Source organism: Maniola jurtina, chromosome 24 (genome assembly GCF_905333055.1).
Source record: "Maniola jurtina chromosome 24, ilManJurt1.1, whole genome shotgun sequence".
NCBI classification, from domain to species: domain Eukaryota; kingdom Metazoa; phylum Arthropoda; class Insecta; order Lepidoptera; family Nymphalidae; genus Maniola; species Maniola jurtina.
In genome coordinates, this window is record NC_060052.1 from 2,127,609 (window position 1) to 2,153,201 (window position 25,593).

The following is a 25,593-nucleotide window of genomic DNA, read 5'->3' on the forward strand; positions in this document are numbered from 1 at the left end:
TATTCACCAACAAACATTTTCAGCAGCAATTACAAAAAATAACGTAATTTAGGTAAAAACTGTTGAGAAAGAGCAAAGTAATTAATAAAACAGATCTTAATTACCTCACATAAATTTGTTTGAATTAACTGCCGCGAACCACGCGCAGAAATAAAGCGATTCCTGGCGTAGCTTTTACTGGAAGTGCGAACCATACCTACTTTTTTTTTTAAAGAATATTAGTCATTTTTTAATCATGACTAACATTCCCCTTTCCCCTCCAACTAAGCGTTAAGCTTGTGCTAGGAGTGGGTACGACAATAGTGCAACGGGTGGGGTTCGAACCTGCAACCTTTCGGTTTTCAGTCCGCTCCTATAACCGTTGAGCTATTGAGGCTTGTTACAAAAGCTTCTAGTATTTTACTTACTATTATTTTACATACTTCCATACTAATATTACTTATAAATAATGCGAAAGTGCGACTGTTTATCTGCTAGCCTGTCTAGTGGTAACAGTTTTCCATAACCGGGCCTTTCAAGCTCTTATACTTTACATTATAATGACTGTAACACACAGACAGACACTCATTGGTTCATTGTTTTACTAAAAAAATCGAACTTTGTCGTAAAAATATCAAGTAGAAACCCTAGGACAAACAAATGTAGAAATCTTTACAGATTATTTACTTAATACCTACCTACTTTGTTTTTTAACCCACCACCAAAAAAGAGGAGTATTACAAGTTTGACGTGTGTATCTGTGTATCTGTCTGTGGCATCGTAGATGAACTAATGAACCGATTTTAATTTAGTTTTTTTTGTTTGAAAGGTGGCTTGATCGAGAGTGTTCTTAGATATAATCCAAGAAAATTGGTTCTACCGTTTGAAATTTATCATAATTTTTTAGTTTACACTTGTTTAACTAGATAAGACTTGCGCTTGACTTCAATCACACCAAATAGTGAGAAATGATGCAGCCTAAAGTAAAACGCATCCAGAAGCTGCATATTCACTCTTCAGTTGAAGATACCAATATTACAGCTAGCTGGTTGACCCGTACCGGAGATAAGGAAAAAGAAAGAAATATACACATAAAAAACATTCAGATGAATCTTTGAAGATTAAAGAAAAAATATTTTACTAAAATAAACGACTGAACAGACTTTGCCTTCATATTTCATAACAACATAAGACTGTATCTACAACTACGACTTACCAGGCTGCATGGTCTACGACCTTTGCCTTTCCTGAAGGGGATAAAAATTAAAACTAACTTAACAGCTAGTTGTGAAAACGGAAGTCGGAAGGGCAAACCTGTAATTCATAGCTATCTCTTCCAGTAAACCCCCAATAATCCTTACGCGGGCTATAAAATAATCAGGCAGAAATTACTAATTGCTGGGTGCTTGGCTTATTTAAGCGAAGTTTCATTGCGCCTCACTTATCTAATTATAGGGATGGGGAAGCTGCTCGGTGTGAAATATCGATAAACTTTCCAGTTTCCACGTTCGCTTAATTTAATTACGTTAACCCTAAGCTTTGAATATTATGATGAAGTGCCCGAAAAGTTTAAGATATACCTCGGTACCTACCTACCTTTTCCGAATTTAATAAGCTTGCAAAGTTGACAGAACACAAGAGAACTTTTATATCTGAAAATATTTAAACAAAGTAATACGTAAGTCAAAGAATTTAAATAATTCATGAATTATTATCGGCTGAGAGTAGGTAGATAATAATTATAATCAATCTATCTACAATCTGTCTGTAACTTTGCTAACGTAACTTCGCAAATAGCGACGTTGATATTTGTCAAAGAATACCATTTAATTTTTGACGTTGATTACAGATACATTGATAGATTATGATTATTAATTTTGGCCGTGATTTATTTAGTCAGTTCTAAATATCTGAAAGGTCGGCGGTTCAACGCCTACCCGTTGCACTATTGTCGTACCTACTCCTGTTTCTTCGTGAGGAAAATCCGTCATGGATACCACCGACGACGGGGGTGCATAGTGGTTATGCTAGCATAAGCTTTACGCTTAGTTGGCGGGGTAAGGAAATATTAAATAAGGAAAAAAATCGTTACCTACGTATATTAGGCTGAGATCCATAGAGCGTACTTTGACTTTGCTTAGACTTAACTTTCAGTTATGTTAGCGTTTTAACAGCAAAGTCTCTTGGTGTGATTGCAGTCAAGTGCAAGCCCATTTAGTTATACTTATATGTATATTATAAAAAAATACTATTATAATAATTTTTACTATCGATATAATATCAAAGCTGCTCGACACATTCCTTCTCTTGCATTAACCACCCGCCGCAATAAAGTTCCTTCGTTAATAGGTTTAGCGCCTTGTTCAATCATTCATTATTTGAGCCGCCCATTTTAATTACCCTCGTCTCGGCTCCTAAGCATCCATCTATTTAGGGGTCCATTAGACGATAGGTTTTGCTGTTGACTGACGGATAACCTACCATCCATTACGATGACTAATCTTTTTAGGGTTTAGTACCCGAAAGGTGTCAACGGGACCCTATTACTAAGCCTCCGCTCTCCGTCCGTCCGTCCGTCTGTCTGTCAGCGGGCTGTATCTCGTGAACCATAATAGGTAGAAAGTTGACACAGAATGTATATTTCTATTGCCACTATAATATATAATAACAAATATCTAGTGAATATTTTGAAATGACCGCCATGAAAATTCCGTAAAAAAAGAAAAGTGTTATTTCTGGTACGATTGTGGTGTGCGAACGCTTGGTGTGCGAGTCGGACTCGCACTTGGCCGATTTTTTTCTAGCAAGTTTCTGATGTCATTTCTAATACTATTCCGAAATTAAAAAAAGAAATCAAAAGAAAAATAAAACTGACTTCAAAAACCACAAGCACTAAAAAGTAAAAAATATTTTTTTGTTTCAACACGTGTAATGTACTATGTATGAAGTCGAGCGAGCATAATAAAAGAAACTAGAAATCCAAGGGTAAGCTAACCCGACTTCAAACATAGTACATAACACGTGTAGAAACAAAAATTATTTTAAACTTTTTAGTATTTGTGGTTTTTGATGTCGGTTTTATTTTTCTTTTGAATTTTTTTTAGAGAGTTTTTGTGTGGGGGTTTTTGAAATTTAAATTAATTTAGTTTTTATTAGAGTCCCTTACATGTACTTAGATAGTAGGGACTACCGATAACTTAAACCCATATCTGTCGATACGTTTATCTTCCTTAAGCGCCTACATTAGTAAAATCAAGAGCCCCATACATACAAATACCATGTATCTTGCTAATTAAGATAGTTATTCTTACTGAGTGGTCCTTGCAATTCATTTGCATGATTACAAGCCATTTACACACAACCTTAGCTCTATCAAAATAGAGTTCAAAATCCTATTAAAGTTTTAACATTGATTTGTTATTCAGTATTTCGTGCAATTTAAATTCAATTTTATTCGATGGGGATAAAGTTTAAAATTGTTTGGGTTTGGTAATAAAGCTTTTAGGTTTGCAAAGATATGGCACGTTGTGACCTAAAGGGACTCAATTAAATTGAAACCTTTTTATCGTAATCGGAGTTATTAAGGCTATGTCGGTGAGTCGAGAGTCTAAGTACAGATTATGCCTTAAGGTGTTCAATTTTAATGCTCGTTAAGACTTAATGGTAACATTCGTTGCTTCATGATCATTACTATCAACCGATAGACTGAAATATTAAACTTGTTGGTTGTATTAAATGATGGACAACAGCGGTGTAGTAGACGTCTTTATTCGGTGCAGGCTTATGAGGGGGTTTCTCCGTCACTTGCTCCATACAAACGTAGTACCAATTTCATTTAAATATTAAGCAACCGAAGTCCATGAAATTTTGCAAACATATTCTAGAAACTAATATCTATGTCTGTGGTTTTCCAGATTTCTGTTTAAATATTCGGTTTCAAAGTTACGCGGTCTTAAAAATTCACATACCAATCTTTGAGCCCCTGTAATTTTGAAACTACATATTTTTAGAAAAATCTAAAACACCACAGGCACAGATATTAGTTTCTAGAATATGTGTGCAAAATTTCATGGACTTAGGTTGCTTAATATTCAAATGAAATTGGAACTACGATTGTATGGAGTAAGTGACGGAGAGAGCACTGTTATGATCGACCTTTATGGACTAAACAGTAATTATATCGAAGCTTTGTTTGCTAGTAAGTAGATAAACGTAAAACCTTTTTGTTCCTTTTAATACCTAAACCAGTCCGAAGACTTATCTAAGTTATATAAAGGCACATTTTACACTCAGTAAGGAACAGGTAAAGTTCAAAACAGTAACTTTGCGTTCAATATTTTAAGCAAGGTGGTGCTTAGACTAAAGTGTATTCACCCCTTTTAAGCAAAGGCCACGATGAGTTAAGATATTCATACTTAATAGCAATGATATACAAAGGTTACTAGAAGTGACTATAAAGTGAAAAGCTGGGCTGAATTTGTTGTCGTCTTCTTCTGAAGCCAACTCGCGTACGAATTAGATACCTATAACACCTTTAACTTTAAGTTAACGGGAATAGTATTATGTAGGTATAATGTATTGAACATTTGGATTAAAACAACTGTTCTGTTGGGCGGCCATTTCAAATGAGGACGTAAGTAGCCTTCGCTTTACTCCCATTCGAAAAAAATCTGAATTACTTTCAAATCGCGCCTAAGAAAGTTTTACTTCAGTTTTGCCCTAGAATTTGACATTCATTCACTTAATTATATTTCCAGTAGTTTGTTCGTTTGTCTGTTTATTAGTTTGTTAAGTCGTAGCTACCCTTTCACTGGTTCGTTCTTATAGTACCTACCTGAACCTGTAGATTATATTATTATCTATTAGGTATGTAATTTTTGCTTGACATAACGTTTATGCAATCTCGAAAAAAAACTAACCCGTCACCAAAGAATTAAGATTCTAACAAAAATAATGAGCACCATTAAAAGTTTTAAAAGCAATTAAATTGTTCTTCAAACCGAGGCCGATTCTAGCTAAACTAATTTGGATGATGATGTAGGACGAGTTTAAATTACTCCGACGATTAGTTGCACAACTGATCCATGTTGGGATCTTGCAATTTGAGGTGTTTTGCGGTGTTTTCGGTCGTAATGATGAGATTATTCAAGGCTATGTGAACTGGGAACGTTTATTTATGAGGACAACTTTATATAGAGGGTGCAATTAGATGCAAAAACGAAGATAGATGATACTGTAGAGGCATGCAGCCTCTTTTAAGACCGGCAGCTGCGAAGAAAGCAACACACTTTGCAGCTGTCACTTAGAGAACACAATTTGAATTCGGAGCGATTCAAAATATCTTGCTGGCCTGGACGAACCCCGGGCAGCGCATTCAACCAATTCACTTCAGCTCATCAAGACCGAAACGCCTCGGTCTAGCATCAAGCTCCGGCCCTCGTTTTTCTACCACAGTTTTAATTGTAACCAAGGCACATATTGTAAATACAGCCCAAGTAATACAAGTTAATATGTAGCGGTATTTTTATTTATCAAGTTATCTATCATACGCTGCATGGCTGCTACAATACCTCAAAAAATGCGAAAAAATAATTAAAAACCTGTATTTTTAAAAGTTTGCAATGTATTGCAAATAAAACATCTGACTGACGCTAGAGGTCAACGAACGTTGCGTAGGTAGGTGCTGCGGGGTGCATGATGTAGGACGAGTTCAAATTACTCCGGCGATTAGTTGCACAACTGATCCATGTTGGGATCTTGCAATTGAGATTATTCAAGGCTATGTGAACTGGGAACGTTTATTTATGAGGACAACTTTATATTGAGGATGCAAATCTTTGAAAAGAGCAACCGCCGAGTTTCTTGCTGGTTCTTCTCGGTAGGAAAGGCATTCCGAACCAGTGGTAGATGCTTTTGACGATTCAAAAGAACTTGTAAAAGTCTAATTGAATAAAAATATTTTGAATTTGAATTTGAATTTGAATGCTAGCAAAAACGAAAACGGGTGTTAGTACTGATGATTACTGATACCGCAAAAAAAAACCGGCCAAGTGCGAGTCAGACTCGCGCACTGAGGGTTCCGTACGCGGGTATTTTTTCCAACATTTTGCACGATAAATCAAAAACTGTTATGCATAAAAATAAATAAAAATCTGTTTTGGAATATAAAGGTAAAGCCCTTTCATATGATACCCCACTTGTTATAGTTATCTTACTTTGAAAATTGAAATACATTTTAATTTTTTTTTTAAATGAAGTAACCACAAATTCGCGGTTTTCAGATTTATTCCTATACTTGTGCTATAAGACCTACCTTCCTGCCAAACTTCATGATTCTAGGTCAACGGGAAGTACCCTATAGGTTTCTTGACAGACAGACAGACAGACAACAAAGTAATCCCATAAGAGTTTTGAGGTACGGAATCCTAAAAAAAGCGAAAAAATTAAAAAAATTCTAAAAGTTCGCAATGTATTGCAATTAAAACGTCTGACTGACGCTCGAGGTCAACATTTATTTTAGTAAAGGCATCAAAGATTTTCGCCCATTTAAAAAATGTTTAAAAGCGGTCAATAAAATCATCGAATTCCAACGTTAAATCGTAATGTTATTTTGGAAGCTTATCTTTATTGTAATGTTGTTTTGCATTTAAGTATCACTTAAAATAAAACTACATAACAATAAATGACTCGATTTATTTGATAATATGCGGTTTTCGCATTAATTTGTATGCATACTCTTAGTAGAATCTTGCGCATAAGCAGTGGCGTGCATAGGATGTGCATAGGATTTAACATTTTATTTTTTTCCATACAATCGTAGTCCCAATTTAATTTGAATATTAAGCAACCAAAGTCCATGAAATTTTGCAGACATATTCTAGAAACTAATATCTGTGCCTGTAGTGTTTTAGATTTTTCTAAAAATATTATGTAGTTTTAAAATTACAGGGGCTCAAAGATTTGTATGTGAATTTCTGAGACCGCGTAACTTTGAAACCGAATATTTTAACGGAAATCTGGAAAATCACAGACATAGATATTAGTTCCCGGAACGTTTCTACAAAATTCCATTGAGTTTGGTTAGTATTCCAATGAGAGACGAACTACGTTTGTATGGAGCGAGTGACGGAGAGACCCCTCTTAAAGCCAGGGTAGGCATTAGTAAGGTAGGTAGGAACCTATTTACTGGCGAGTCATAAAGAATAACAAGCATTGAAATATTTCAACTAGGGTACCATTTCCAAGGAAAGCAGTGATTGTATGACGCCACTGTGCATAAGGACAATCTAGGTCGTCATTCGTTAATACCAAGGTTTAGTAGTACATATAAGGAATTTTTGGACAAGGACATTACCACGGATCTGTTTTGCGATAACCTGGCTAAATTTAAAGCCAAGTTGTTCAAATCATTCGATTCCTCAATAGGATAACGATAATTAGTGTCAGTCCCTAGCCGTAAGTATATTGTATTTTAGATGATTTAGATAATTTAGCTTAGTTTAACTTAACTTTACTTTAATTTAATTTCCATCTTATTATATTCTTTTAAAATTTATAACTTAGGTATTTTTTCATATTCCTTAGGTTAGCAATTATATTATATTTTATATTTTACTGTACGACTTATGTTTATGTTAATGTATGCTGTGACTGCCCGTAAGTGGAGTTGCATAAGAGCCCTAGAATTTAAGGAACAACATGTATTTAATCTAAATGTGTAACTCTGTGGGCGGTACATAAATAAATAAATAAATAAATAAATAAATAAGGACCTGGGTACCTCCCGCATTATATTCCAAGATAGACCATTATATTATTATAGTAACCAATGCATGATTAATGCAATCCATCCATTTATACCTCTATCTATGTGATTTAGTGAATTAAATTTTTCGTGAATACATTTTTTTTTGTATGAAATAATTAAACACAAATTCACAGTTTTCACATTTATTCCTCTTGTGCTATAACACCTACCTAATTGCCAAACATGGTTCTAGGTTAACTGGAAGTACCCTATAGGTTTCTTGACAGACACGACGGACGGACAGAGAACAGACATACAGACAGACAACAAAGTGATCCTATAAGGGTTCCGTTTTTCCTTTTGAGGTACGGAACCCTAAAAATAAGTCAGGAAGGACGTCAAAATACCATTTTCTCAATACAAACTTTAGCATAATCTGTATCCTCAAACCCGCAAAGGGATGGGCCGAGTTATAAATAATTCAGGCGGTACATTTAGCTAAAAGCGCGAACTTTACGCTTTATAGGACGACAGTGTGCTTGACTCGGGAATCGGGATCAAACCGTGCTATTACTCTACGTAACATCAGCTGCTCACTTGAGACTTCCCGGTTTTGTTCTCAATTTCATTGTGAAACTTTCCGTTTTTACCTGTGTATCTGTCTGTGGCATCGTAGCTCCTAAACTAATGAACCGATTTTAATTTAGTTTTTTTGTTTGTTTGAAAGCTATCAAACTATCTGTGTATCTGTCTGTGGCGTCGTAGCTCCTAAACTAATGAACCGATTTTAAGTTAGTTTTTTTGTTTGAAACGTGGCTTGATCAAGAGTGTTCTTAGCTATAATCCAAGAAAATCGGTTCAGCCGTTTGAAAGTTATCAGCTCATTTCTAGTTATTACTGTAACCTTCACTTGTCGGGGGTGTTATAAATTTTTAATTTACACTTGTTCTTACTTCTGGTTTCTCGTGACTTGATCCACGTGATATTTTAATTAATAGGTTATAAGAACTCGGGGATAATGTAAGACTATCAGTAAAAGAGTTTTCATAATCGGATCAATAGTTCTGGAGGTTACCCGCACCGTACCCACACACAGACTAACTTTACCTGTTTATAATATTAGTTTAGATTTACGTTGGCTTTGATTTAGCATGCAGATATAATTAATTCATTGTCCAAACTATTATGCAGTTAAATGTTAATTGAAATAAATCAATTCTATTCGAGTTTGATTTCTAAATCTCATATAATATCGCTAAGTGAGACTGTTAGAGGGCTTAAAGATTAATTACTTCGGTCATGACAGCCTTTTAGTTTATTAAATGGTGCTAATAATGGTGCTATTTAAGTTATATAATGGTCCTACCTAGCTTTATTTCAACCATCAATTAATATTTTAGAGTTTCAAGTCCGGAACTCTTTATATTGCAACATATAATGTGTTATTGTTAAAAAAATTATTTCGTGGTCTTAAAACCCCCTTTCTTTTTATGCTCATGAAAGACATTCTTCTTATTATATTTTATATATATATATATATAATTATATTTTATGCTTCTTATTTAGATACCTATCAAGTTATGCTTTTTTAGTAACTAACGAAGTAAGTAACTCTTTATTACACACAAATGTTAGAAATCATGAAATTAATTATTATAATTTATATGAATATTTACTTTTATACTGGACAGGTAACTAATAGAACTTATTGACATTACCAGAAACAGCTTATAGTTCAGTCATGATAAATGTTATAAAAAGCTGGGTAGAATAAATACGGGATTGTGTACTTAAAAATCGACAAATAAACCTGTCAAATAAGTCACAAATCATATAAAGTTAACTTTTTTTTTTTAATTACACAATTTACAAATTATGACGATAGAAGTATACGGCGATCGAAGCATAAATGAATATTCTGTACATTATTTATTTAACTAAATGTAACAATATCTTTAGGTATTAAATAAAATGATTTATATATGGTACTGGTGTTTAAGATGATCACACACTAGGACGCTTTTTAGAACTACAATTTTGGTAGAAAGATAAAAACAAGCAATTTTTATCTATTAAATAATATTACCCAAAGCATTACCTTGTTAAGAAAACAGCTTTAATTTTTTTAGCATCACACTAATATTATAAAGGCGAAAGTTTGTGTGTGTGTGTGTGTGTATGTTTGTTACTCCTTCACGCAAAAACTACTGGACGGATTGGGCTGAGGGCTGAAATTCGGAATGGAGATATATGATATCCTGGATTAGCATATAGGCTACTTTTTATCCCGGAAAACCAAAGAGTTCCCACGGGATTTCGAAAAACCTAAATCCACGCGGACGATGTCGCGGGCGTCAGCTAGTACATAATATTTGAGTTGTTCGTAAATAAAATAACTGGAATGTTTATTAGCCAGTTTTGTGTGGGGTTTTTTAGGAAAGGAATGATTTAAACTATTCATTAGGAATGGCATGGGCAATTAGTAGTGTATCCTCATTACCCGATATGTTTGTCTCGTGGCCGGAACTAATGGCCGGTGAAATATTCACGCTGATTGGTTCAGCTGAATTATTCACACGCTGTTATTGGTGCTGTATGCTGGTTACTTGTGTGATTAGGTAGCTTGAAGGCGATTTAGGCCTCATTCGCACGAGAGCTTTTTTAACGACCGTTAAAAAAGCGTTCAAAATAGAACAAATGCATTCCCAAGTATATTCTGTTCACACGTCAACGCTTTTTTAACGCGCACTTTGTATGTTCAGCGCAACGCTGGGTTTTAACGCAACGCTTTTTTCACGCTCGTGCGAATTAGGGCTTTATGCTTAAAAACAAATAAGTATAGGATAATCTTGACTTTAAAATCTGGATTTTCCTTATGGATATGGAAATCTGACTTTTAAAGTAACATGGTCATCACTCTCAGCGTACATTCAAAATTCAAATTCCTTTATTGTCTCACTTGTTTTATGTTTTCGTATGATACTGTCTCTTTTTTTTCAATAATAATAATTTATCATTAATCATCGTTGTTTTTAACCCCCGACCCAAAAATATGGGTGTTATAAGTTTGACGTGTGTAGGTATCTGTGTATCTGTCTGTGGCATCGTAACTAGCTCCTAAACGAATGGACCGATTTTGATTGAGTTTCTTTTGTTTGAAAGATGGCCTGATGGAGAGTAGTAAAAAAGCTGATAACTTTCAAATGTAGAAAGTAAAAGAGCTGATAACTTTCAAATTATAGCTAAGAAAGCTATAATTTGAAAGTTATCAGCTCTTTTCTAGTTTTCTTATAGAGGTTTTTGTGTCGGGGGTTTTTTAATTTTAAGTTATACATATATTGCTTACATCTAGTTAGTGTAAGTGGCACTGCCACCAATTAGATATTACATCTAAATAAATAAATAAATAATACTCCATATCTATACTAATCCATGCAGATTTTCTCATGATGTTTTCCTTCACTGATAAAACAAGTGATATTTAATTACTTAAACACACACACAACTTCGTAAAGTAAAAACATCAAAACCAGTGCTAACTGTCATTTCCATTGTTACAGAAGACAAACAGCAGAAGAAAGAGAAGCAGAACGCCAAGCAGCCAACCGCTTGATGTTATCCCTTCAAGCGGAAGCGCTGAGCAAAGGCTACATACCAGAACCTCCTCCGGGCGCTGCATCGCTGTCAGCGCTTCATTATCAGAGTCCACCCAACACGCAGGCGCCTCCGTCTAACACCGCGTTAAACGCTTTGCAAAACTTGCAGCCTTGGGCGGGGAGTCAAGGCTCCTTTATGAATGCTCCAGGTCAAGCCCCTCCTCCACATCCACCGCCAGTCGCTTCACCTATATGTTGAGAATTGAGATTAGTCTAGAATGTATCTAATTAAGATTTACTTAAGGGCGTCCTTCTAAGAACTTGAAATTACAGCTGAGTGACACTGCAAATGTTAATTTTTTCATACTTAATTCATGTTAGTTACCTGATTAAGTATGAAAAAAATTAGCGATTTAATGCTGCAAATGTGCATTTGATCCAATTCCCCAATTCAGAGCTATTTATGCTGAATCACTTAATTATCAGAGTCCACCCAACACGGAGGCGCCTCCGTCTAACACAGCGTTAAACTTGCAGCCTTGGGCGGGGAGTCAAGGCTCCTTTATGAATGCTCCAGGTCAAGCCCCCCCCCCTCCACACCCGCCGCCGGTCGCTTCACCTATATGTTGAGATTAGTCTAGATTGTATTTAATTAAGTAAGATCTTTAACTTATTAGTATCTAGCACATCTCCTTTCAGCAAAGGTTGCCTGGTAGAGATTGCTCCAAGCAATAAGGCCGCCTTTGCACACAATTGTTTTTTCTGTTTTCTTCTTTCTGTGTTGTGATCCTTTACATGTGTTTTTGTGGGCAATAAAGTGTTTCTATCTATCTATCTATCTATCTATCTTTAGCCTTATTAATTTCCAAAAAAATTTTTTTTTTTTTAAATTTATATTTGCTGAAACACGTAAATGATGCGCCTGCTCAGCTTTTACGACATTTATGTAAGTTATGGAAAAAAATATTAAGTAATTGTAAATAGCCAGCCTTTGTAGAAATCGCTTTTTAGCATAATCTTATCACACAATGTATTGAACTTATAAAGTAAGAATTAGGTTGATTTTTTGTAAATATTGATTCAAACAGTATTATATTATTATAAGCATTTAGTTATAAGTCAAAATGTGTAGGTACTTAAATGAATAAATTAGGTTTAAAATAAATTTAGATAATAATTGTATATTGCTCATCAACTAAATAATATTATTACTATAAAATCGTCATTTTCAAGTTTGAATGTTCACGTTATAAGTATTCGATAATACGCGGAACAAATAAAACTAAATTGACAGGACAAAAAATTATGCTATCTTTTTCCACCGCGAATTTTCTAGAAATCTGTGACACATTGATTTAGATTTGTTAAAAATCAATTTGTAAAAAAAAATCATTTTGCTCGAGCTTACGTCGCGGCTGGAGAGAATATCGTGCGGGGCGCTGACGCGATGCGCAGTTCCGCTGCAGTGCAGTTCAAGTGCGTGGGCACCTTTAGACGTCTTAGTCAGATTCTCTAAATCCATCCGTAAATACTTTCCAAAGACAAAATACTTTGCTAATCCAAAATACTTCTAAAGCTAATCCCACATCTAAGGTAAAAGGTACGCATAAATATCTTGCAATGTGTTATACTATTATGATGTAATATTATGTCACGCAAACCTGTCACAATATGTGTTCTTTTATTCACACGTGTAGAAAAATGTATGTTCTATTTTTGCTTATCAGATTCAAAAGATAAACAAATCGACGTAAAAGATAGGTAAACGAATAAGAAAACTGCTAAAGAAACTCATAAACGACGCTTTTGGTCGACGCTTTACAAGGTTTTTTTTTATATCACAGTCTAAACTCAGATGAATACTTAGATTAACTAAGGTAAAATAGAACTGTATCTATTTTGTAAATAGTAAATTATATAAATCTAATAAATAAAATATAGCTATTATTAATTAGTTAAGCTTAATATTGTGTAGAAGAGAAAACTGAAAAACGGTAGGTATGCTGTACTTATTGTACTTAAATTGTTACATGTTTTCAAAGAACTCGCTGAGAAATGTCGTTTTAATAAAATAAACGAAATATGTATGAAAAATTGTTTAATTTAACCTTCTGAAAATCTGGTCAATCTGAACTGCTTGTCCTCAGATGTCCATGAAACCAAAAAAAAGTAATCAGGTTTGATACTCTAATGCAAAATCCATACTTCCATATCTACTAATATTACAAATACGTGAGGATCAACTTTCCACGCCCATCCGATTAACCGATTTTGACGAAATTTGGTAAAGAGATTTTTTTATGGTGGAAAATCAAAGAGATCTACGGGATTATTAAAAAACCGAAACTTATGTGGAAGAAATAACTTGAATCATCTAGTGTTTAATCAATGACTTTCTGATCAGTAGTTTACAAACTTGGAAAAAAGTGGTTTGTAAATATATGAAAAAGTTACAAGAAACGAAAAGCTTGTGAGTTGTGACTGAAACACTAATAACCAAGAAACCAATGGATAACATAGCCAATAAATAGATAGCTGTAGTATAAATAAATAGATAGATAAAATAAATGTGTGCCTATACATTGACAAGGCAGTATTTTGGGACCAAAACTCTTTTTTATATACATTAATGACCAAATCACATTTCATACTTAAATGAGAATTGAGATAGGTAGGTACTTCAATAAAAAAACTAATGGGATTGCTGCTTGTGATAATATGGTCCCAAATTGAACATGATTGGTTAAGATTGGTAAGATATTTTTGCTTCCAAGACAAGACAGTCAAGATTATAAGTAAATTTTTACTGCTCACTTAGTTTATATTGGTCTTTTTCGGAGAGACTCATTTTCGTAATTCTAACGCAAGTAATAGGCTTTAGAATAATGATAATCAATATACTTAGTCCGATTGAAAAAATCCTTAGGGCAAAATAGAATACTTACGAGTAGCGCTAAAACAGCCAGTTATAAACATAATAAAGTTACGCTACGATTACGTTCAAAAGATGCATCTATATTAAAACCATCAAATTGTCTTTAGAACACAGTCCATTTCAACTTCCCGTCCACCAAACCACAAATTATACAAAATACAAAAAATCAAAAAAATAGGAAGCTATCAAGAAAACAATTGTCTCAAAACTACATTAAACGAAATCGATTTGATGTAAAAAATGCTGTTTCCGTCCCCGAAATGGTTCGGTTTAGCGACAATTTAGGATCTCCAATTACATAGTAATACAGTTTTAATATCTTCGAGGGAAGGAGGTCGATGGTAATTGCATAGATTATAAACGTACGTGACTCCCGCGCAGCCATTACGATCGTTTTTTAATGCAGTTTAAAAATGAATGCATTAGTTTTTTCTTCCATTATAAGAAATTGTTTTTTGGATCTGTTTCTGTTATTGCTAAGTTTTCAAATGATTCACGTTTCAATTATTTTTATTTTTATTTATTATTATTTACATTTAAAATATACAGAGAGTTTTTATTACAGTCAGCGCCACAAAAACCACAGTTGGTTTTACCGGGCACTGAGTTTATTAATTATTTCTTCGTCTTTTACTAAATTATCTCCTTCGCTAAAACAAATTCTAGTAGCACAAGAATTGTGATTATCAGATTGCTATACTCGCTATTGTTGTGATTGCAGCCCTACCGTTACCCACACACACACAAATTGTGCGCGGGCAGACCGGTGCACCGGTAGTAGTAATTGGTAATGAAATCAGTTCATTTGTATGGATTGTCGGAGGTGTGCTAATCGTGAGAGAATTTCAGCCAATCAAAAGTGATTGGGATCATGTGTGATCACAATCACTTTTGATTGGCTGAGAATGAGTGATTGTGTGTGTGTTTCATTAATTGCCCATGTTTTATTCTTCTGAAAAACTAAATTAATAGAACCAAAGAGAGAGGGTTAGGACTCCGGGCAATCAATGAAATAATTCTACTGACAGTTTACAAGATACGGCTATTTGGAGATATAATTGCTATCGTCTGATCTCTGCAATCGGTTGAGGTTCATTTTAAGTAGCTAGTAGTTTTCAGAATGATTAAAATTTTTGCTTCAATCCGCCAAACCATTTACTGCATATATTTACTAGATATTCTATAGTAGGTACAGGTACGCCCACTATGGTACGGACACATGTGCAAAGCCGAGAAGAGTCAGCTAAGCTGCATAATTGTAGGTATCATTATTTAAAAGGTAAGTAGCATTATTAAAATAATGAAAATAACTACTACATTACAAATAAAACTGGCCAAGTGTAAGTCAGCGCACCGAGGGTTTCGTACTCGGGTATTTTTTTCGTCATTTTGCTATAAGCTCTACTTACCTACCTGCCAAATTTCATGATTCAAGTTCAACAAGAACCCTATAGGGTGATCCCATAAGGGTTCCGTTTTTCCTTTTGAGGTACGGAACCCTAAAAACTCTCAAAAGGATACTCCAATCTTTTTCAGTTCACATAAAGTATGTATTTAAAATTTTTGTCGCTGGTCGCATGTCATTCTGTCCCAAATTAGTCGTCAAATGAGACTGGCAGGGGTATCGACGACCGACGCGACGTTTGATAAAATCCTACTTATATTGCCTATATTATAAACGCGAAAGTTTGTAAGTAAGTATGTATGTATGGATGGATGTTTGTTACTCTTTTACGCTAAAACTACTGGACAGATTTGGCTGAAATTTGGAATGGGGATAGATTATATCCTAGATTAACACAGGCTACTTTTTATCCCGGAAAATCAATGAGTTTCCAAGGGATTTTTGAAAACCTATTTTCACGATAACAAAGTCGCGGGCATCAGCCAGTATAATAGTAATCGGCATTGCGTGAGGACGGGGGACAAACTCCATGAAAATAATATAATTATTGAGATAGTATAGTAAATGTAGTGATACAGATTTAGAATGGTATACATCAATGATAATCAATAATCATCATTTTTCAGAATGAAAAGGCTTTTGGCTATAGTCTAGCCAAGTGCGCAGACTTCACTTTTAGAACATTATGGGCAGCTCTCAGGCATTTTTTATTCAGATACAAGGGACTGCAATCTCATCTGATGGTAAGTGATAATGTAGTCTATCTAATATGGAAGCGGGCTAACCTGGAAGGGGTATGGCAGTTATCAATAAGCCCCTACCTACTTTGGTTTCTACACGCCACGCTAAATCGCTTGGTGGTAAGTACTTACGGCGTTGTCAGTTGGGTGGTAACTAGCCACGGCCGAAGCCTCCCACCAGAGCAGAGCAGAAAATATAATATAGAAATTATAAAATTCTAAACCCCTGCTGGGAATAACGTGAAAAAATTTCAAGCCCATACTCCTTTGGTTTCTACACAACATCGTGCCGGAACACTTAATTGCTTAGTGGTACGACTTTGTCAGTTGAGTGGTAACTAGCCACGGCCGAAGCCTTCCACCAGAGCAGAGCAGAAATATTGAAATTATAAAATTCCAAACCTCTGCTGGGAATGACGTGAACATAATCTAGTTACTACAAATTTATAATTTGATAATGTTCCATTCCAAAGCAGCCCTACTATGAAATAGCGAAACAGTTGACACGGGGGCTTTGTCGTCAATTTGTCCGTCACGACACGTCACGTCATCCGTCAGGAATCCTACAGTTCAGACACAACCGCCCAATTATTGGTTTGTTTAGTTTCACACGCGACATCTAATGTTTATATTTTAAACTAGCTTAGCCTTGTATCTTTAGTTTTAAGTTTACGTAATTATCACCCCTATAACTATATCATCTAACAAATCCCACGGGAACTTTTCGATTTTACGCGAGCAAAAGAAGCTTATGTCATCCCCCGGAGTGCAAGCTATCTCTGAACCAAATTTCATCAAAATCGTTTAAATGGATGGGCTGTGAAAATCTAGCATACGGACAGACAGATACTTTTTCACATTTATAATATTACTAGAGGATGCCCGCGACTTCGTCCGCGTGGATTTAGGTTTTTAAAGATACCGTGGGAACTGTTTGATTTTCCGGGATAAAATGCCTACGTCAATTACAGGGACGCAAGCTACCTCGGTGCCTTTCATACAAATCAGTTAAGCGGATGGGTTTTTAGGAATCCCGTGGGAACTTTTTGATTTTTCGGGATAAAAAGTAGCCTATGCCCATTGCCCGTCCCCGAGGGATATAAGCTAACCCTGTACAAAATTTCGTCAGAATCGATTAAACCGTTGGGCCGTGAAAAGGTAGCAGCAAGCAGACAGACAGACGGACAGACACACTTTCGCATTTATAATATTAGTATGGAAGTATGGATATTACGTGAACCCTGAAAACATTACACTCCTATTTTGCATTCGTGTAAAATGTAAAACTGAGCAAACCCTAATTCCCGACGAACCTAAGTGCCTATAGTACCTATACAATCAAATCGAAAAGTGTTAATATTTAACAAGGCCAACTTTTCAATGTTAAAAAGTCCCTCTCCCCATATTATTTTCATCGCCCCAACTCGATAACGCTTTTATGTTCCCCCTTACTTGGCAAAAAAATTCAAATAAAGAGTAAATTTTAAGTTAAAATTGACTTTGACGGATGACAGCTACAGTCTGACCCTTGACCGTCTTGCGTTCAAATATTCATGGCGTCGACACCTGCGGAGATCGGTTTACACTTATGGTGAGAAGTGTACCTAGAAGTGAAGATTCCCTATTGATCGACTTCATGAAAGGAAAAGTTTTCAGAAACCCATCAGTTTTCGGGTATTCACGAAGGGTGCCAACAAGATCCTATTACTAAGGCTTCGCTGTCCGTCCGTTTGTCTGTCAGCGGGCTGTATCTCATGAAACTTATTAGGTATAGAGTTGGAATTTTCACAAAATGTGTATTCCTATTGCCACTATCACAACAAATAATAAAAATTTCAAAATAGTCGCGATGGAAATTAAAAGAAATTAAAAAGTGTTATTTCTTGTACGATGGTACGGAACCACGGAACCCTTCGTTTGCAAGTTGGACTCGCACTTGGCCAATGTTTTTGGGGATTTTACTTTTTTTGCGGGTTCTACGATGCACGAGGCTTTTGTAGAACTAATGTCTTGCAATCCGGAAAGAGGAAATTCGTAGAAGAACAAAAGCGACCGACATAGCTCAAAGGATTAGCAAGCTGAAGTGGCAACGGGCAGGTCATGTCTGTCGCAGAACTGACGGCCGATGGGGCAGATGTGTTCTGGAGTGGAGACCGCGTACCGGTAAGCGCAGTGTGGGACGACCTCCTGCCCGCTGGACCGATGACCTGAAGAAGGTGGCGGGGAGCGGGTGGATGAGGAAGGCGGAGGACCGTGTTTGGTGGCGCGCTCTTGGAAAGGCCTATGTCCAGCAGTGGACGCATACAGGCTGATGGAATGGAATGGTAGGTATATAGGTAGGTAGGTAGGTAATTCTCGTTACCGCTGGTACTGCGACTCAAGTATTATTTATTAGAGGGCGGCGCGAAAAGCAATTAGCGCGTAAGTGAGACTGATTAGCGCCGTATCAAATATAATCCGGGGTTGGCAAGCAATTTGAGGTTCGTGTTCACTTACGAAGCGATAGAAGTGGCACCGTTTATTTTAATTGCTTCAAAAATAGGTCGGCAATCGCAAGTCACACAAACAATATGAAGAGTAGACGGTTCGTACGGCTAATTGGCACCGGCTCCAAAAAAATCTTGTGTACTTATTATATTCGGTAATTAATTATATTATTTTTTAACCCCCGACCCAAAAAGAGGGGTGTTATAAGTTTGACGTGTGTATCTGTGTATCTGTCTGTGGCATCGTAGCTCCTAAACGAATGAACCGATTTTAATTTTGTTTTTTTTTTTGTTTGAAAGGTGGCTTGATCGAGAGTGTTCTTAGCTATAATCCAAGAAAATCGGTTCAGCCGTTTGAAAGTTATCAGCTCTTTTCTAGTTTTCTTATAGAGGTTTTTGTGTCGGGGGTTTTTTAAATTTTGAGTTATTACTTTTTGGTGTTTGTGGTTATTCAAGTCGGGTTTTTTTTTGAAAATTTATTATTTATGCTAGAAAATCAATGAGTTCCCACGGGGTTTACGAAGCTAAATCCACGCAAATTAGCTGTTTTAATAAATTCTGTATTGAATCTGTAGTCATGGTGTGGTATCTGCAGCTGTAGTGTACATGCGGTGCGGCAGACATTCCTGCTTCGTAGACGCTTTGGTCGCGCAGGTTTTAAATGAAAAACACTAGCAATGCAAGTGTCCTGTCTAAACTTCATAGGTCTATGGTGTTTTAACTCGGCTCGGCATTACCCGACTCATTAAGGGACCGCAGTCGTATCAAATACGATGCGTACAAACATCCAGCCATCTAGCGCTGCTTGTGGGCTTTAAATACATCCTGCATATACAGGATGTTTGGTAATTAGTATAATATAATGACGACACGTACCCATGCTACTTTGATCTGACAATGCTGAAGTAAAATGAGGAAATAAAATTATAAAAATTTCCATACAAAATTTTAATTTTTTTTTTATGACCAAGTTTTCATGGCCCTAATGTGCTCTAACTCACTGAGATCGTTGGCCTCGGCCTATCTAAAGATGGCCAACGATCTCAGTGAGTTAGGTCACGTTAGGGTCATGAAAACTTTGACATAATTTTTTTTTAAATTTTATATGGAAATTTTTATAATTTTATTTCGTCATTATACTTCAGCATTGTGTTTATCAGATCAAAGTAGCATGAGTACGTGTCGTCATTATTTATTATACTAATTACCAAACATCCTGTAGATATTATGTATTAGCAACACCGAAATGGGCATAATATATAGGTACGCTGGAAGAGGTGTACCATAATATTACATATTAAATGCATATAGGTCATATACTTTTCAGTGTTTGTGGTTATTGAAGTCTGTTTTTCAGGGTTCCGTACCTCAAAAGGAAAACGGAACCCTTATAGCATCACTTTGTTGTCGGTCTGACCGTCTGTCGTGTCTGTCAAGAAAATCTATACCTTCCCGTTGACCTAGAATCATGTTTGGCAGGTAGGTAGGTCTTATAGCACAAGTAAAGGAAAAATCCGAAAACCGTGAATTTGTAGTTATATTACACAAAAAAAAGTTAAAAATATGTTCACAAAAACATATAGATGGCGCAGACCGTTATTAACTTGCAGAGTTCTACCTAGAAGTGATGTTAGGTAGGTATATTTTGTACGATGGTACGGAAAAAGGATTGTACGCGGGTCCGACTCGCACTTGGCCGGTTTTTTTTAAATTTATGCTGGATAATCAAAAGATTTCTCACGGGGATTAAAAAGCTAAATCCACGCAGACTTAGAATATGGGCGTAGCCATAGCCATCAGCTGCTTTAATAAATTCTATATTGAATTTAATCATAAACCACTTACCAAATAGCGTGGGAGATTCTCGCATAGTTTGGTGTGACGATTTCCAAATACGGTTATAATTCGTCTCTAGAGAACAAACTTATGATGGGGCTCGGTTTCATCAAAACCAGCTGACTTGACCCCTGTATTATCTAACCCCATGGAAACATAGCTACGTTTTATGGGAATGTATGAAGGTTCGGGGGTTGTAGTAAAGTGGTTATCATATTCGCACGAATATTGTATGACGGGAGAGGTAGAGATTAGTGAAAGATTTACTGATAGCACGGGTCAAGTGGGAAAACTATTATTACATTGCTTTGAATTCCCATCCGTTGGACTATACTCGTACCTACTATGTATATGTATACAGCGTCATCATCATCGTCGGCCAACTACTGAGCACAACTGCTGGTCTCTTCTCAGAATGAGAAGGGCTCAGACTTTAGACTATAGTCCGCCACGCTGGAGTGTGGATTGGCAAACTCCACACATCTTTGAGAATACTATGAAGAATTCTCAGGTAGGTACGCAGTCGGCGACGACGACGGGTTGAAATAATATGGATGACGAGAATTACCAAATCAAATCTTCTAATTGTTTTTTGATTTTACTAAGTATACCACCTACTTTTGATTATTATTTTACTAAGGGCCTGTTTCACCAACTCTAGATAAACTTTATTTAGTGATTTAATTTGACATTATGACAGTATTTGTATTGGTAATCTGCCAAAATGTCAATCCGTTAGATAAAGTTTATCTAGGTGCTATCTACTAAGCTTTTACCTAACAAACAAATCCGTGACTGCGATCTCACCTGGTAATAAGTGATAATACAGTTTACGATAAAAGACGGACAACCTGGATGTGGAAGGGGTTATCAAACCCATAGGTAGGTACTCTTAACCGAAGCCTCCTCGAACCAGACCAGCGTCAATTTAGAAATTATCAGATTAGTCCTTCTGGCAATTGAAGGCAAAGTCCCCTATACCTACACGACGCCACACGCCCAACAGACGGAAACGTAATGGGTTAAATGAAAACTGCCATACCACTTCCAGGTTAGCCCGCTTCCATCTTAGACTGCATCATCAGTCATCACTTACCACCAGGTGAGATGCATTTAAAAAACGTATAAGTGCGAAAACCAGCTCAGAGAGAAGAAACACCAAGGCACGGCGGGCGCGGCGCTTACAACTGCTCCAGAGATGTCGAATCCTACTGCTGGTCCACTTCGAAAAAGTATACCTACTTGAGTTGAGGTACTAACAGTACAATAACCAACGCCCTTCCGGCATCAGTTTTCCCTCCCACTTTCAATATGGATACCTTCAAGTCAAGAGTGAATAGCCAACTTCTAGGCAAGCGCGCTCCATCTCAGGCTGCATCATCACTTGCTAGCAGGTGTGATTGCAGCCAAGCGCTAGTCTATATAATTTAAAAAAAAAACAAAAGACAGCACTGAAAAAAAATTAGAAACTAAGCAATACTAAAAAAATTAAATTAAAACCCCATTAACTCAGCCGGCGCGCCCATTTATAAAAATATCATTAGACAATTGAGTAACAAGCGTACCGCATTACACATTGCCAATTTTCACGTTTTATTAACTCATAAAGACCCCCCTTTTTCACTCCCCCCCCCCTCGTGTATGGTGCAAACACAATAACAGTATGTATTTAGGGTTCCGTACGAGGCCGTATCTTGTGAACCGTAATAATATGTAGAGACAGTTTTACGATAAACTGCGGTAGAGAGTTAAAATTTTCACAGAATGTGTAGGTATTTTTATTGACGCTATAACAACAAATAATAAAAAATCAAAATGGCTATAAAATAAAATAAACTCGAACTCAAAGGGTTCCGTACCACCGTACCTACAAGACATTACAAAAAAAATTCGCTTCAACAGTGCTGTAGTACAATATTGCAAGTTAATGACGAACAGCGCCATCTTGATGTAAATTAGTAAAATAATTATTATTATTTTGTCGCGAACACAATTAATTTTTTTAAATCATTTTTGTGATGCAACCATAAATTCACGGTTTTCGCATTTTTTTCTTTATTTGAGCTATAAGATATAACTTCTTGGCAAATTTCATGATTCTATATCAACGGGAAATAGCCTAAGTATAGGTTTAATTCCTCCGAATTGACTGACACGACAAGCAGACAGACAACGAAGGAAGGAAAGATCCTATTAGGTTTTTATTTCCTTTACAGAACCCTAATAAAAGTGTTATTTCTCGTACGATGATACGGAACCCCTCGCGTATGATACAAACACAATAACAGTTTTTGTAATCCCCCAGAAACAAGTGCGCCTTCATAAACTTCCAAACCACCCCACAAAGCTTCGGGGTTACTGTAACCCCTAGAGATTACACGCGTTAACTCACTTGTTATTGATTCTATATAACATTCTAAATTAAACCTTATCTACCAATCAATAGAACCTGAAACAGAAAAACTTATAGATCACACTTACGCTTTTACTGAAACAGACAATGTAATTGCTCCAATCGACCTTAAAGACACACCAATTTATATTCTATGGCTTAAAAAATAAAGTTGGTTATTGAGTGTAATGAGTGGTGAGACTTGTGATCTTTTGGAGTGGAAACCGAGGCGTGATTCCCATAATCTGCACTGGTGCAGTGAATTTTGCACTTGACTGTCCATTCAATGGATAACATCTTGTTGCAAAGAGATATAAATTAGAAGGGGTGATAGAGTGGTATGATCTCGGTGCGACAGCCAATGTCTTTATTGTAGAGTTCTCACGCATGGCTTCATTGTATTGTTGTTGAATTTTTTGATGGTTTCTCCATTTGTTCGCGTGACTTCAATAGTAGTAGATTGTGAAAACATTGGGTTTACATTATATTCTTATTAGCTGAAGCCCGCGACTTCGTTCCCGTGGATATTTTAAAAATCCCGTGAGATATAATTGATTTTTCGAGATAAAACGTAGCCTATGTGCTAATCCAGGGTATAATCTATCTCTATTCCGAATTTCAGCCAAATCCGTCTAGTAGTTTTTAGGTAAAAGAGTAACAAACATCCGTATATCCATCCATACATCTTATGACATGGCGCATATACTTTTTACATAATATATTTTATCAATGGTTTAGGTAGGTAGGTAAATTTATCGTTTTGACGATGAAATGCTCGAACATACTGATTACAAATTATTTCTTAGGTACTTTATTAGGTACTAAATTTTTTTGCAAATAGGCTAAGTATATTTTGACTTTTTGGAAATCATTGGAAATCGTTTTAAATTATTCTTTATTAATCAGCTCATGACATTGATATTTAGAATCAATGACAAAGTTTTATGTTTTGAAGACCGCCAAAAACGACATTTCTGTAATGGCGTTGGTCACATGACACGTGTGACGTCACACGCTAGTAAACATATTGTGTCATCTGACCAGCCGCCAGCGCCTTATTTATGATATACTAGAGGATGCGAAACCTAATTCCACGAGGAGTTCGTCCACGTGGACTTAGGTTTTTAGAGATCCCGTGGGAACTCTTTGATTTTCCGGGATGAAAAGTAGCCCATGTCCGTCCCCGGGTATAAGATAACCCTGTAGCCAATTTCGTCAGAATCGGTTGAACTGTTGGGCCGTGAAAAGGTACAGACAGACAGACAGACAGACACACTTTTGCATTTATAATATTAGTATGGATTTTAGCGATGACGCACTGTTCGAAGACTTTGGTCTGGTCTTCAAGCACTAAAGAGTATTGGACGAGGTAATTATCTAAAGTGAAAGTGGCGAAGACAAATAAATAATTAAATTCGCATCCCCTATCATATCGATGCATCAAACGATCATATCAGATGCGCATCGCATTATAGCGCGGGATAATTCGATCGCACCCCTGCGTTTTTATTGTAGAGAGCAGCTACCGGGTTAGCACACGCGGTGTTTATTAGGGTTGGCACACAGAATTGGGAATAATATAATGGGTTGGCACGTGGCTTATCATTTGAAAATTGATTAACTTAACTAAAACTGTGCTTGTTAATTTTTTTTTTCTAGAATAGAATAGAATACATTTTTATTCAAGTAAAATTTTACAGGTGCTTTTGAATCGACAAAATAATTTACCACTGGTTCCAAGGTACCAAGTATATCTAAAATTAAAAAAAGCTAATTTTGTTTTATTGATAACTAGCCGATGCCCGCGACTTCGCCCGCGTGGATTTAGGTTTTTTGAAATCCCGTGGGAACTCTTTGGTTTTCCGGGATAAAAAGTAGCCTTTGTGCTAATCCAGGATATAATCTATCTCCATTCCAAATTTCAGCCAAATCCGTCCAGTAGTTTTTGCGTGAAGGAGTAACAAACATACACACACACACACACACACACACACACACATACAAACTTTCGCCTTTATAATATTAGTGTGACTAGCTGTCCGCGACTTTTTTCGCGTGGGTTTAAGTTTCTAAAAATCCTATTTAATAGTACTTGTAAAAGTTCAATTGAATTAAAAAAAATATTTATTTCACTGTCCATAATAAAAACGGCACGGCACTCGCGTTCAGCTGCACCAAACCCCCCAAATAGGACGCCGATATTTTAACCACTAGGCTATGTATTGTAGGACTGTATCTTGTATATTCTTTAAACATTAAAGAAACCTGACAAATATACAAAAGCTAGAATCATCAGAATTCAGAATAGATTTTTTATAACTTTCAAGTGACAACCCTGCGACCCTGTTTTTTAATTCGTTGTCACGGAGTGTGACAGGCAGTTCAAGTGTTCTGTTTGTTTGGACAGATTGTTTTATACGAGTGCTTGTAATGTTGCTTATTCAGTAGGTATCGATTGGCGTGTTTTTTATAGTCTA

At 36.1% G+C, this 25,593-nt stretch overlaps 1 protein-coding gene across 1 annotated transcript in view; it reads left to right on the plus strand.

The window, feature by feature from the left end:
- LOC123877867 (T-cell leukemia homeobox protein 2-like) overlaps window positions 1-11,636 on the plus strand; it is a 56,470-nt gene extending 44,834 nt beyond the window's left edge. Inside the window, exon 3 of the mRNA XM_045924798.1 lies at window positions 11,287-11,636. Within this exon, the coding sequence (XP_045780754.1) occupies window positions 11,287-11,581 (295 nt within the window). The 3' untranslated portion in view covers window positions 11,582-11,636. The remainder of the gene's footprint in view (window positions 1-11,286) is intronic.
- Window positions 11,637-25,593: the final 13,957 nt, after the last annotated feature.